Source organism: Tiliqua scincoides, chromosome 4 (genome assembly GCF_035046505.1).
Source record: "Tiliqua scincoides isolate rTilSci1 chromosome 4, rTilSci1.hap2, whole genome shotgun sequence".
NCBI classification, from domain to species: domain Eukaryota; kingdom Metazoa; phylum Chordata; class Lepidosauria; order Squamata; family Scincidae; genus Tiliqua; species Tiliqua scincoides.
This window is the reverse complement of record NC_089824.1, coordinates 147,699,384-147,714,470: the sequence shown is the minus strand read 5'-3', so window position 1 is coordinate 147,714,470 and position 15,087 is coordinate 147,699,384. Positions and strand designations below refer to the sequence as shown.

Genomic DNA, 15,087 nt, shown 5'->3' with positions numbered 1-15,087 from the left:
TCTCCCCCCATAGCTTTTACCTGCTGTTACCTGTTCCAGTGGGCTGGGTCCTGCATTGGTGCCAGTGGGTCAGCCCAGGCTTTTCCACCAACACTTCTTGTAGGCATGCTGTTGCAACATGCTTTATGGCACTTTTGCAACAGTCTTTGCTCACTCCACAGATGCAGAGGCACACTAGGACTGTGCCATCATTCTCCTCAGTGGATGTAACTCACAGCTTCCGACAAAGATGTCATGATGGCAGAGGTCGCCTCCCTAGAGATGAACTTCTTATCTTCATCCCAACTTGTGAGACTGCCAGCTCTGGAGCCACTGGAGAAAGGGGATATTTTGAAAGGTAGTGATAGTTACCTCCTCAATCATGGAGATGGCAGCAAGTTCTAAATCTCACAGCCCAATCCTAACTCCGTGTGTGGTGATGTAGCAGTGCCAGTGTGGCACCTGCAGTAATCCTGTACGGGAGCTTTAGCCTCCAGGGACCTCCTTGGGGTAAGGGAACATATGTTGGGCTGCCCAGTCTTCTGAAATGTGTACCAGCTCAATAGCTGGCACAAGTCCATGTGGACCTGGGATAGGGGATCGAAGCTGGGAAGGGGGTTAGGATCCAGCAGATGCTACTGAACCTACCTCTTTCCTGGTTCTGATCTCTTCCCTGTTGCCACCTCATTCTGCCCACCCTCACTTCCCTCCTGCCCCTGTGCACACTTACTTGTGCTGGCAGGCATCTGTTGGCTACTGGCATGTAGAGACAACCAATTGCTGCTTGCTGTGGCAGTGGCCAAGGTGCACACTCCAGCATGTTGCCTTTTGTGACAGCCAGCAATCACCTAAAATCTCCAGAACACTCATTTTGGTAGTGCTGGGTGCCAATAAAATTGGGCTATAAAGAAATAAATGAATAAATAAATACACTGAATGGTAATAACCATTAAAAATTTCAGAAAGCAATGGTCTTTACCACATATGAAATATAGTCCCACATAATTCCCTTGCAATGTTGTGTAATTTTAGTGGGGTTATCACAGGCTAAAATTTTCATGGTTTATCTTTTTTTATTATTATTATTGCAGGTCAATGCACAAACTGACACAGCTGGAGAGGCTCGACCTGGGCAATAATGAATTCTCTGAGCTGGTAAGAAAAATGTTCTTTAAAAAAAAGAAGAAAAAAAAACTGCTTTCACTAGCCAGGGTATCCCTCTGTGTGTAGAAACTAGAACAGCTTCACTACTTTGCTTTCCACAGTTGATCTGCCTGATCCTACCTTAGGAAACCTGTGTGGATTTCCAGATCTGCTTTGCATGTAAAATGTTTTGTGTGGACACAGAGACAATGAGTGGGCACAGAGACAATGACGAAGTAGTTCAAATGTTTGGAGGGGGGTCCATTTCTGGAACATGGTGCTCTAGATTGTATGGATTAATCTGGGGGTGGACCACTGTGTATGAAGTGGTATGTAGGGCATAGCAACACAAACATTAAGGAATAAAATTCTTTTAAGTTCACAATACTTAACAAACCACTGTTTCCGAAACGCTTTTCTAAATCTTCAATTGCTGTACTGTTTCCATCACCTTTTTTCTATCCTAAAGTCTGTTTCTGCCCATTCCTTAGCTGTTCAGTCTTGGTGGAGATAAGATTTCAATCTACCTGTTAATACACAGCAGTGAGACTTCTCATCAATGTTTAACATATTAATCACTTATAATGCAAGTACAACTTGTTAAAAAGAGAATGATGAGGCAGTCAGATTGGTAGTTCTGTTGTGCTTCTGCTTAGTTTGAATTTGATTACATATTGGATTTGTAAAAAAATACTGTTTTCTAGCCTGAGGTTCTGGAACAAATACAAAATCTAAAGGAACTATGGATGGACAATAATTCCCTTCAGACACTTCCTGGGGTATGGATATTTATATTCTATAGTTTTGTGGTAAAATATAACAAATGCATATTTGCAAATGCAAATTATTGTCATTTATGGTTTTATGTATAGAGACATTACGTGAACATACATTTTTGGCAAGGATACAAATGTGTTAATGTTTGGTAACATGTAGAAATAAGCACAAGCATCTATTGCAGCGCAACTTAATTAGGTCAAATTTTATTCAGGAGGCAGCACTCGATTGTCATGTCCGAAAGGAGAAGCTGAACTAGGGAATCAAGTAGACAATGGGTGCATCTGCAGCCTCTGGAACTAGTCTTTGCAAATTCCACTCTGAGCATGTCAATTCTGCACCACTAACTGAATGGGAAAGCAATGATGGAAGCTGATGGTGGAGAAAATTGAACTGACTCTAAAAATCTGTCGTCTTAATGACATGTTCTAGCTTGTTCGTTTTTCAATACTAAAGCTTCACTGACTCAGGGCAGTGGGAATACTATATCAACTCATTGGTTTATCTAATGCAGGGGTGCCCAAACCCCGGCCCGGGGGCCACTTGCGGCCCTCGAGGCCTCTCAATGCAGCCCTCAGGGAGCCCCTAGTCTCCAATGAGCCTCTGGCCCTCCAGAGATTTGTTGAAGCCCACACTGGCCCAACGCAACTTCTCTTAGCCTGAGGGTGACTGTTTGACTTCTCGCATGAGCTGTGGGATGAGAGCTCCCTCCACTGCTTGCTGTTTCATGTCTGTGATGCAGCAGCGGCAGCAAAGGAAAGGCCAGCCTTGCTTTATGCAAGGCCTTTTATAGGCCTTGAGCTATTGCAAGACCTTCATTCATTCATATAAGTTCATCTTTAATATATTTATTTATGTAAACTTATGTAAATTTATTCAAATTTTAAATGTAAATTGATTCTTTTTTTGCCCCAGCCCCCAACACAGTGTCAGAGAGCTGATGTGGCCCTCCTGCCAAAAACTTTGGACACCCCTGATCTAATGTATATCTTGGCTGTGGTGACACAATATATTTCAGAACCAGATTTAAAATTTCCGAAGAGAGAATTTTGTAAAATATATATGAGAAGCACTTCCTTAAGCCAAGACTGTGAGTGCTTGTATGACACAATAAAACATGGTGCTGTAAGTAGAAGGGGTGGGCTCACTGGGAACATGGGGCACATGCACAGGTCTCCCATTCCTGGTTGCAACATGCTGGTGGAAAAAATATGATTCTGATAGGGGAAGCCTGTGATATGTGAACCTTGCATCCTCATTGGGAATTATCGTACCTTAGCATTAGAGGAGTTGGTAATTGCTGCAGTGTTTATAGGTTCAAATGTAGAAAAATTGAATTTTCAAATGTTGATTTTTCTGTATTTCCTGACCTATGTTAGATTAGGCCAGGCTGCTTTTGCTTCAGTGTGCTGCCATTTTAAAACTTGTGTTTAAAAAATTGATCTACTGTGCAAGCTCACAGTATTACAGTACATTGTTGTTGAGTATTGTTGATTGCTATGAAATGTTAAACTAATCTATTCTTCTGTAATGTTATCAAGCCTATAGGAAGGTTAAAGCAGCTGATATATTTGGATGTGTCAAAAAATAGAATAGAAAGTATAGACATGGACATATCAGGATGTGAAGCCCTTGAAGACCTACTGTTATCATCCAACATGCTACAACAACTGCCAGACTCTATAGGTAAAGAAACCAAGTTTGACTGAATTTGGAGATATGTTTGAGGGCTTGATGTTGTGAAGGAGTTGGGTTGATTAGTACTGATTCAGTTCAGTTATCTTTTTTTATCAGGGAGAAGGAAACTCTATCCCCTACCATCCAGTTATAAACATGAGCCATTAACAACCTTACAGTAATTTCTAAAATGACATACCGGGTGCTGTAGGCTTATACCATAGTCTTTCGAGACTGAAGGTTGCCAACCATTAATTATTATTATTATTAACTTTATTTTTATCCGCCTTTCTCCCCGAAGGGACTCAAGGCAGCTTACAAACAAGGTTAAAACAAATTAAAAAACAATTTAAAAACAGATAAAAACATAACATATCATAAAAACAGTAGTCAGATAAAAAATAACCAGGTAAAAGAGCATAGCGCAGCAAATTAGAAAAGGATCAGGCCTGTAACCAGATGTTTAAAAAGATGTTAAAAAGGCCAGGAACTCAGAAGGCTTGTCTAAACAGAAGGGTCTTCAGGCCTCACCAAAAAGTTTCAAGAGAGGGACAAGTTTTTAAGTCAAGGGGAAGGGAATTCCATAGTGTTGGTGCCACTACTGAGAAGGCCGTATTTCTTGCCGCTACCCCACGTACCTCCCTAAGCGGCGGCACTTGTAAAAAGGCCTTCTCTGATTACCTAAGAGGAAGAGCCGGATTGTACGGGAGTAGGCGATCTCTAAGATACCCTGGCCCAGAGCAGTATAGGGCTTTAAAGGTCAAAACCAGCACCTTGAATTGGGCCCGGAAACGAATGGGCGGACCATAGAATGCGGTCCCCGCCTCTGCAAAGGTAAGAAGCTGCAACAAGCCTAAACCTTACCAGGAAGTGATCTGTCCATGACAACAGAATGATCTTAAGCTCCTCTACATCCAGATCACTACCCCTGTGCCCAGCTGTAAACACCAGGTCCAGCACGTGTCCTACAGTATGTGTTGGGGCCAAGATCTTCTGGGACAGGCCCATGGTTGTCATGGCAGGGGCCTCGGCATGAACATTGAAGTTCCCCAGCACTAATAGGCGGGGGGACTCCAGTGCTACCCCCGAGATCACCCCGGTCAGCTCAGGCAGGGACACTGTTCGGCAGCAGGGCGGGCAGTACACCAATAAAATCCCAATCCTGTCCGGCCCTCTCAACACAACATGCAGGCACTCGAACCCAGCAAACTGCTGAACAGGGCACCTGGTAAGGGAGATGGACTCACGATAGACCATTGCAACTCCCTCTCCCCGTCCCTGCAATCTTGGCTGCTGCAACACCTGGAAACCTGGTGGACAAATCTCGGAGAGACTAACTCCTCCTGCCATGTCCAACCAGGTCTCTGTAATACATACCAGGTGGGCTTTCTCATCCAGGATTAAATCCCGGATGATGCAGGTTTTATTATTCACCGACCTGGCATTCAAAAGCAGCAGATTCCCATACAGCAGCTCAACCATACAGGTATCCGCAAGGATTCCATTCCCAGAACTCACATGGATGGCAAAAATCACATTAAAGCAAATCCATTTAAAAAACAATGTCCCTTTGCTAGGCAATTTAAGACATTTGTCATGTAAGTCAGAGGTATTAGACAGACCATCAATCAGTCTCTCTCCAGGTGCTTAGAAAGGCTTCACTCCGAGCCAGCGACCCCTCCCTTCTTTCTTTATTTCACATACTCCGGGGAAAGGGAGGGGTTGCTTGCCTTGGAGTGAAGCTGTTCTGAGTACCTGGAGAGAGAATGATTAATGGATTGTTAGCTGGCTACCCTCTCTCACATTAATGAGGCTGCTGTTAAATGACTTTTTTCCTTTAATTTAAAGGGTCCTTCTCATTGCATTGAGACAAAACCGCGGGTGAAAAGTGCATGGATAATTAGGTTATACCTGTACTATTCTCAAACTAAACTTAAAAGATGTAAATATACAGTTTTGAAGCCTTGCTTCATGTTAAGGAAAGGTACTCCTGGGTCAAAATGGCTTTATGCCATGTTTTCATATGTAGAGGTTCATACGTGCAGGGCCGGCCTTAAGGCAATGTGGCCGATGTTGTGACATGGGGCCCCTTTCACTGGGGCGTTTGGCAGATCTCTCACTGCTGCAGCCACTGCTTGTTTGCCCTCCCCGGGACTGTTTGGCCTGAAATGGGCCTCCCAGAAGTAGTTGGCCCCAACTATTTCTGCCAACTATTTCCAGGTGCCATGCTTTGCATGCAGTACCACAAGTATCTGGCTCGCTGCAGCTGCAGCTGCAGCTGACTGGTCAGGGGGGTCCACATTGGGCCCTGATGCTCCTGAGGCTGACCTTACAAGGCTGACCCATGTGTACAAGGCACAAATACTTTGTGAGGTTGGAATGTTTCCATCAGTGACTTTTTCATCTCTAAACATGTGTCAAATAATAGAAATTGAACTGAGTTTTTTTGCTGTGAAGAGAAATATGGATTGATATTAACATACACGTCCTCAGTCAGTGTGCACTGGCAAGTGTGGCATATGTGAAAATATAAGAATTCACTTTTAGACTGTATGGCTTTTACCATTTGAATGTACAGTATTGTTCTGTGGTTGCTGACATCAGAATTATATGAGAAAATCTTTGTTTCCAAAGCAGCTTTTAGGTATGTTTGAAACAGCTGCCTGGGTGTACCCTGCGAACTTGGTTTCCAGGTGTTATTTATTTTTAAAATAATCTCTTTTAAATAATCTTTTTAAATGATTGTTTATTATCTTTTTCACTCACTTCTATTTAAACTTAATTCCTGTGCATGGTACCACATCCATAGTTTTTGGGGAGCTGTAGAAAGGGCTGTTCTTTGCACCAGAAATGTAACATGACAATAAAAATAATAATTATGGGGGGAAATACGAGGTTATAGTAGGTTATATTGCTCGTTCCTATATATAACTCGTAGGTTATATTGCTGTTCCTATAATGTTATTCTTGGGTATACTATTTCTGATTTAATAATTTTTTTCTTTCTTTTTGAAGGGCTTTTGAAAAGGCTTACAACCCTAAAAGTAGATGACAATCAGCTCACAGTTCTGCCCAATGCCATTGGAAAGTAAGTGGAAAATATTTTATATAGTCTTCTCTGACTACAGTATCTAAGTGATACCACACGATTCACTAGAAAGTTAAGCTCATTTGAGCCCCGTTGATTTAAGTGGAAGAGTGAAGCACATGCTAAAAGCTTTTTCACTAAAATGAATGAGGGCATAATCCTAAAGCACCCTTGGGCCAGCACAAGTCCTATTCAAGTCAGGGAGGCCTGCACAAGGGCATGCACTGGCCTCCCCAGGCCACCATGGGCTCCAGAACAGGTGAGTTTGAGCTGGCCTTTCCAGGTTGGTGTGGGGGTCTGGAGGGCACAGAAACGGCATGGAGGTGGTGTTTCGGGATGGGGGGAGGGCAGGTGGCAGGTGGTCCCATGGGTAGGCAGGTGGGCAGGGAGCAAAAGGTGGGGCCAGGGTCCGGTATTTATGCTGGATCCTAGTCCTGATCCCAGGCAACCCGGGACAGCTCCAAGCTGCTTGGATTTGCACAACCCCATTGGGGCTGCTGCTCTCCTTACCTGGGGTAAGGGGAATTATTTCCCTTTGCCCCAGGCTGGCCCACAGTCAGTTCCGAACTTGCGCTGGACACAGAACAAGTTAGGATTGCTTGCCTGTTCTAGCGCAAGTTAGGATGTGCTATGAACCTTAAAAATGCATAACTTCAACTGAATTGTACTTTATAAAGGCTCAGGGGAAAAAAAACCTTGTCCTTAAAGAGCTCTAAAAAAATTGTTGGCATTTGTCAAAATTTCCAAAATTTTTAGCAGGAGCTAATTGGCAGTAGTATATAGATACAAAGATATATTAAATTACAACTTTATTGAGCTGATGACTTTGGCAAAGAACAGTTTTTATTTTTTATTTTGCTGAAGGGTGTTTTATGAGAACTCCAGTAACTTCTTGTTCACTCATGTGAAGTGTCATATTTGAATCATTTCATATGGCAATCTGCTATAATGGAGACTTCGGTTTGAACTAACATAACTGGTTGCTAGGAGACAATCTGTGTTGTTGAATTCTGGTGATGTTTAAGATAAATAACTTTGATTTATACAGTGAAGCATTTAGAATTTATATTATTTTTGAAATTCATAAACAAGGCAGAAGAACTGCAAAATACTTAATTGAGATGTAACTGTTAACCCCATTGGAGTTTTGTCAACAGTTCAGAAAATTATGGCTCAAATTCACTCAATGATAAAGACTGGTATAATAATGAAAGAGAATTTGCTGCAAACCTATGGCATGAATCTGGCTTCACAATTTAAATGAAAGTTGTAGATACCAATCAGGCCTGGTTGAAACTGGACTGGTGCCTTCAGTGGCCCCAAATTCTGACACTCCACTCACCCTCCCCCAAGAAGAGTTAGCAAGACATTTTTTGAAGAAGCACAGGGCAGCAGAGAAGTAAGATAAACAATTCTCTTCCCCATTGCTCTCCTTCTAGGAAAGCCATTGGGGACAAGATTACAGCAGATTCTCCCTAGCTGTGATTTTCAGCAGTAGCATTGGAAAAGGGGAATTCAAAGAGAGTGAGTGAGAAGAGCATGGGGCAGCAGCCTGTACATGAGACCTGTCTGTACATACTTTACTGTGGATAATCCCTGTTGAACACAACTTCTGAATTCACGTGCATAGGATTGTGCTGCAAGTCTCCCCAAAAGGAAGTTCTATAGGATGCAAGTTTGTTCTACCAAACTAATAGTGGAAAAGGCAGGAGGGAGAAACCTAGAGGGAGGAAATCCATACTTCTAACCCCAGTAGGTGTCAATTCCTGAGGCACAGGAGAAAAAAATAATAAAACACTTTTTAAGTCTGTCTATGTCTGCCTTGAAATCAATGAGCTATTCTGCTCCTCACAAATGTCTTCATCGTCAAAGTCTGTGTCACTGACTGCGCACTCACAGGCCTGGAGGCCTGCACTGTATCAAGCGCAAGATTGGGTCCAGAAGTGGCTCAGCCAGAGGCAAGGGGAAACTTTCCCCCTTATCCCTGGGTAAGCCACCATTGTCCCAATGAGTCTTCTTGAATTTGTGCCACCTCAGGAGGTGGCACAATTCTGAGGAAAACAGAGTGATTTTGTGCTGCCATAATCCAGCATAACTGCCGGGTCCTGCCCCGCCTCCTGCTCCCCGCCCTCACCCTGGAACCCGCCCCTGTCCCTTCCCAGACCCCTGTGTCGGCCCCAACGCAACCCTCCCTTCCCGGGTCGCCACGAAGGCTGGGCACAGCTTCTGTGGGCTGGTACACGGCCCTGTGCCAGCCCAGCTGACTCCTGAGGAGGTGCAAATGTGCTTTACAGCACGTTTGCGACCCTCCTGGGCGGGCATCAGGGACTTGCACCGGCATAACGTCAAGTTAGGATTGTGCCCTTACACCTATAACTTCTGATTTAAAATGTTCAGTAATGTTTTTGCGTTGTGGTATTGCTGCTGAACACTTCAAGACAGATCCTCATAATTTTAGAACCTTAATGAACATGGGTGGCATGAACCTAGTAAGTATTATTTGTATTTCATAATTTGTTGATTTGCAATGGCCAATTAGTTTTATTTTTCTTTTGCAATTTGGAAATCATTACAACCTAATTCTTTCTAACCCTATTCATATTTAAATGTCTACGTAATTAGTGAATTTGTGAAAGCCACAATTCTGAATAAATTTGTTCTGATCTAGAGCTTTATGCACATAAGCTTCTTCACTTATGTTAAAAAAAACAGATGAAGCTACCTTCTCAACATATTATATTGAGTTATACTGGTTCCATCTAGCCCAGTAGAGTTTATGCTGACTGGTGATGGCTTTCCTCAGACAGAAGTGATTGTCAGCCCTGTTACCTAAGATTCTTTTCTTGGAGTTGTCAGCAGTTGAACCTGGGCCCTTCTGCATGCAAAACATATTCTACTGAGTTTTGCACCCTATTCCATATTTCAGTGGAGGCATTAGCTCTATTTTTGCATCATTCTGTGAGAAATCTGCCCTGCACTTGGTGGGTCATGACTTGATTTTTGGTGGGTTGCAATGCTTTAGCTCAGTGTTTCTCAAATTGTAGGTCAACACCCACTAGGTGGGTCACGAGCCAATTTCAGGTGGGTCCCCATTCATTTCAATATTTTATTTTTAATATAGTAGACTTGATGCTATCATGGTATGTGACTGCATTTGGGGAAATGTTACAGACCTGTACTTTTAGCAAGTTACAATGCATATTCTTTTAACAATGATAGTAAATGGAACTTTCTGTTGGGTAAGTGGGCTGTTATTGCAGCCAGGCTACAGAGAAATTCACTTGGTGAAACAGGGCTGGGTTCCCCTTATTTAATTATTTGTTTTACTTTAATTTAATCATTTATAATTTATTTTAATTTGCTTGATGATGTTACTTCTGGCCATGACAACACTTCTAGTGGGTCCCATACAGATTGTCATTCTAATAAGTGGGTCCTAGGCTAAACATTTGAGAACCACTGGTCTAAATGAACAAGGAAAGCTATTGAGAGTAGCTCTGGATTTGGAGTACAGAATGCAATCCAAAGCAAGTTTCATCAGAATCAATAGAACTGAACCATGTAAGTGTATAATTAACCACCCAATTCTATCTAAGCTTCCCCCCCCGCCAATGTCACTAGCGCCATGTCACTAGAGCAAATGCTGCATCCTGCCAGGGGGCTGTTCCAGAGGTCTCCTTCAGGAAGGGAATGTTTGTTCCCTTGCCCGGGGTAAGCTTCCCCTGCTGCAGTGTCAGACCTGTGTCAGACCTGTGCCAGCGATTTGGCTGGCAAAAATCCAGGTAAATCAAGACCAGGAAGGGGGTTAGAATATTGATGGAGTTGCTGCTGCTGATACCACCCCTTTCTGACCTCGACCCACACCGTCACCCTGTTCTCCACCTTGTTTTCTACCCTGTTCCTCCCCTTTCCCTCCCAATTTTGCCCACCCACCACCCAACTCCCACACCTACTTACCAGTGCAGGGGCTTTTCCTGAGGCCACTGGCACAAGACCATGTGTCACTTCTAGAGGCAGCCAGGCTGCACAGAATGGCAGGTTGCAGTTTACAACTGCCATACAATTGGAACATGAGTTCTGGCAGCATAGCAGGCCCATTGGATTGGGCCATAAGTTTCATTTATTTTGTTGGAACTTCAGGATGTCTAGCTTTCCCTGGATTAGATTATGTAGAAATAAGTGTCATTGATTTTAATGGAACTTATTTAACGCCAACAGTATGACTGAGAAGCTACGGTACTATTTATTAGGCTCTGAAACTAGTAATTTCAGTACTGAACTAAAGAATTATTAATATGATTTGCAAACTTAAGAATGATAACACCTTTTAAATAAGATTTCATTGACCATTCAGCACTATGTTAAAATAGACATCATTGAAACATTCTTTGCAGTATTTTCAGTATTTTTCATTCTAGGCACTTGTGTTTGAAAAGGGATAGCACTAAAATCATCATATCTTTTGTCTGGCTGTAGACTCATTGGAAGGCAAGTGCAGCATGATAGTTTTGGCAGGTGGTCTACTAAAGCACATTCACCTAAAGTCCACGTCTGCTTCTGTCAGCACAAGTCGCAAGTGTATCTTGGCCAATTTGTCTGAATGTTGCCTTTAGAAATGATCACTTCCTCTGGCTTGAACGACAGCTTGGCAGCCGCAAGCATCTAATAAAAAGCCTAACAAAGCTTTCAGCTGTTCTCTTCTCTACCCACTTCATTAATCACTGTGCAGCTCTCAAAAGGATGACATACTTCAGTCCTTTATACTAACGTAGTCTAGTAGTTAGTTATAGAAAAAAGTATGGGGAACCAGATGGGTTTTGGGTTGTGTATCAGCTGCTTCAGATTCATTGCAGCCTGAGAGAACTTAAAGATAAATAACTGAAAAGAGGGAGACGCACAACTAAAGGCCTTATCCACCAGTTATAGTTGGTGGCTTGTGGGGAAAAGTCTGATGTGGGTATGGTTACTTCAGGAGAAGGGAAAAGGGAAAGTACACTTTCCCCTTCCGTGCTGTAGTAGAATGCTAAAAGAGTCAGGTTTATGTAGTGGGACAAGGCATGGATTCAAAAAGTGGGAAAGAGAAAAGGTGTCTTTCCTCTTGAAATATCCTATATAGTAGTGGTGTCACCCAGTGCGAGAGCTTGTTGTGTCACCTGCATAATGAACCTCCTTCTGTACCAGACCTCATACAGAATAAATTACAGTATCAGACGCATAACCTAGTGGCATCACTAAGGTTGGTGTCACCGCCATTAACTTTATTTTAAATATTTTTGGGCAGCTTGATGACACACAACTGAATAAGAGCTCTAGTATTAACTCTGATACATGGAAATGAGAGGTGACTCATAGTAACACCTTACTGGTTCTATGCTGTGTCATAATAACACCTCATTGGCTTTCAGAACGATCAGTCCCATTGTGTTATGAAAATCCATTTTTTGCTTCATAAGGCGGTTGTGTTTTTCCTTTTCTGGTTATTTGGCTGTTACGTTTAATAGAATAAAAATATTCCAATATGATTTTTTTCATTTCATTCTGCATTAAATTACACATTGAATGATATATAATATGATGGTTTTATTCAAAAATACCAATATTTTCACAGTTTTGGCCAGTGCCTCCCTAGTTATACTACTGCATATAGCAGTGGTTTGCAAACTGTGTACTGCAGTATCCTCAGGTGCTGCAGCAAACTCACAGAGGCACTGCGGATGTCCCTGGCAGCCCCTTCTTTCCACCTGGGCGCTACCGTCTTGGATCATGTGATATCTCATACAATTCTCATGAAATCTTGCAAGATCCAAGTTGGCAGCACCTGGGAGACCCAAGAAGAAGAAGCACCTGTGAAAGAAGGGTGCCATGACGATGAAAAGTTTTGGGAGCTGCTGCTGTATTGTATAGGAAGAGTTTAGCCTCTCAGTGTGCATTCTACAAACTCTTGGTCCTCTTCCCACAAATATTTACTTTATGGTTAGATGCTTGGGGACTCTTCTCTGTCCCTCCCAATCACCCTGCATTCCATTCTCCCCCCTTTAGACCAACTGATACACTGTGTCAAGAACCCAGAACATTTCATAAATTCCAGGAGCTCACAGAACAACTTGACTTTTTTTTTGGGGGGGGGGGGGGGAGATTTTAGTTGCAGGAACATAGCCGGAAGGAGAGCTAGAATTTATCAATTAAAAACAAAGGATACATAGCAGGAAAACCCAACTCCCATCTTACATGCAGGCCCCTTTCCCAAAGCCTGACCTTGAAAAGCAAATGATTACTGAGGCTGCCTGTCTCTGAAGAAAGTCAGGGACCAGTTACAGTATGTGCTGAAGTAGCTACATGTACAGTAGCTGAAGTACCCACCAAGTAGTACAGTATGTGCTGAAGGGAAACAGGTGAGAGGTGATGGACTTGCTGCCCAAGAGGAACTCTGTTATGGTATCAGCCCCAGGCCTGCAGGTAATTTACAGGCTGGATAGAGCAAGGCCCTGATGTCTTGGCCTGGCACACAGTATAGCATCATGGGGGTGGCTGATGCAATACCTGGTCACCTGGTATGTCACCCCATGTATCACCAGATGGTTAGTCATCACATCACCAGACAGTAGCTCGCCTCTGATTGGCTAGCGCCAGTATATACTGCAGCCTGTGCAAGCTGCGGTGTGGGAGATGAGAAGTGGATTGTGTGCGGGAAGCTACGTCGGTGAGGATCGTGATCTGTGTGTTGGAAAGGAGTGCTATCTGAACTGTTTGCTTGCAAGTCTGCTTGAAACTGTAAATATCTTGTACGTAGTAAAGGACATCTGGTGGTGGACAACTACCGTGTGTCGTCTTCATTCCCGGGAGTACATTGCCTGACCTTGAGCTGCAGACACAGCGCTTTGGGCTGCTTGCTTACTGCAACAAACTCTGAACCATGTTTAGCGGTGGATGGGCTCCCCACCTGTCCTTGTCTCTCCAAATAGCTGAAAATCGCCCCCCCCCCCAGCAATTGGCAGTGGCGTGATGATGCGCTGATGCCATTGTGTCACTGCCAAACAACTTCCAGATGCCACACACTGTGTGCCAGGTGTCAGCTGGCCTGGGCCCACCACTGCTTGCAGCACCCACTGCTTGGCACTGTAAGGGGGTGTCATGCGGCACCTGCCATGTAGGGAACGCTCCAGCAATGCCACTAATGTGCTATTCTTACTTTTTAAAAAATGGCTACTTAAGACACCAAGATGGCAACAAGAGCTAATGATAATTTAAAAAATCAGTATTCTCCCACAGCTCTGTGAAGTAGACTAACAAATGTCTTAATATTTCAGTTTATCTTTATTAGAAGAATTCGACTGCAGCTGTAATGAACTGGAGTCTCTACCTCCCACCATTGGCTACCTGCACAGTCTGCGGACACTAGCTGTGGATGAAAATTTCCTTCCTGAACTGCCCAGAGAAGTAAGGATTGATTGTGAAATAAAATTTACTTGAAAATCTCCCAATCCTAATCCAGAATAAATTCCCACTAATGTCTTCAGTTCCAGGCATGCATAAGCGGAACATTTGTACAAGGATCTTTCCCTCTCCCTTTTCTCCCCTGCAGTCCTCCTTATGCTTGAAAAACCACTTGTGTGGTTCAGGGGACCCTCATGAATGCCATAAGTTTGAACAGGAACTACAGAAGGAGGAGTGATTAGAAGGTCTCTTGTGAAGGCACTTTGTGCCTTGTGTTGAAAGACAAAGCCAAGTAAAATTAAAAAATTTTAAGTTATTTTAAAAAAATGCAAGAATGAAATGAGTTTCAAAACAAATAAAGACCATTTAAGTGGGTCTCAGAACTAACTGTGCAGACCTAAATAGTAAGAAACCAGATTTGAATGTATGTGGTAAAAATGAATTTGCTTGTTAAACCTTTTTTTTTTTTAACATGTATATCTCTCCCAACTAACAATTTCATTTGCTAAGCAAATTGTGTCTACCAGTAAAGGCCAGAACTCAGCATCTCCTCTCCTGCACCTATAAAAACTATATAGGAATATACTGTGAATTTCAGCTTAATCCATTTGTGAACTGAATTGTACTGGGAAATGTGTAAAATAAGCATGTATGATTAAAAATCCAATCCTGTCTGGGCCTCATGGAGTGGCTCTCACAGTCCGCTGTAAGACCCAGCCTGCTGCCTTGACGAGCATGCTGCTATTCTGTGGGCTGCTGCTGCTGGTGCAAAACCTCAGAGCCTGCAATTAGCCAACAGTGGTTCGCACAACCACTGCCATTGCTGGTAAGTAGGTGGCTGGGGCAGAATAGGGTGGGAGCAGACCAGACCAGACCAGGGGCAGGAGAGGGGAAGATCTTGGTGGCGGCTATGCACACCACATCTTATCCTGCCTGCCTGCCTGCCCATTGATTCTCCTTAGATTTAAGCTTAAAATTTTAGATAAATA

General features: G+C 43.1%; 1 protein-coding gene across 1 annotated transcript in view; it reads left to right on the top strand.

The window, feature by feature from the left end:
* The window catches only part of LRRC7 (leucine rich repeat containing 7), a 169,441-nt gene that overhangs the window by 77,658 nt on the left and 76,696 nt on the right, over nucleotides 1-15,087 (top strand). The window contains exons 6-10 of the mRNA XM_066623794.1: nucleotides 1,071-1,134; nucleotides 1,827-1,901; nucleotides 3,441-3,585; nucleotides 6,592-6,664; nucleotides 13,972-14,101. Of these exons, the coding sequence (XP_066479891.1) occupies nucleotides 1,071-1,134; nucleotides 1,827-1,901; nucleotides 3,441-3,585; nucleotides 6,592-6,664; nucleotides 13,972-14,101 (487 nt within the window). The remainder of the gene's footprint in view (nucleotides 1-1,070; nucleotides 1,135-1,826; nucleotides 1,902-3,440; nucleotides 3,586-6,591; nucleotides 6,665-13,971; nucleotides 14,102-15,087) is intronic.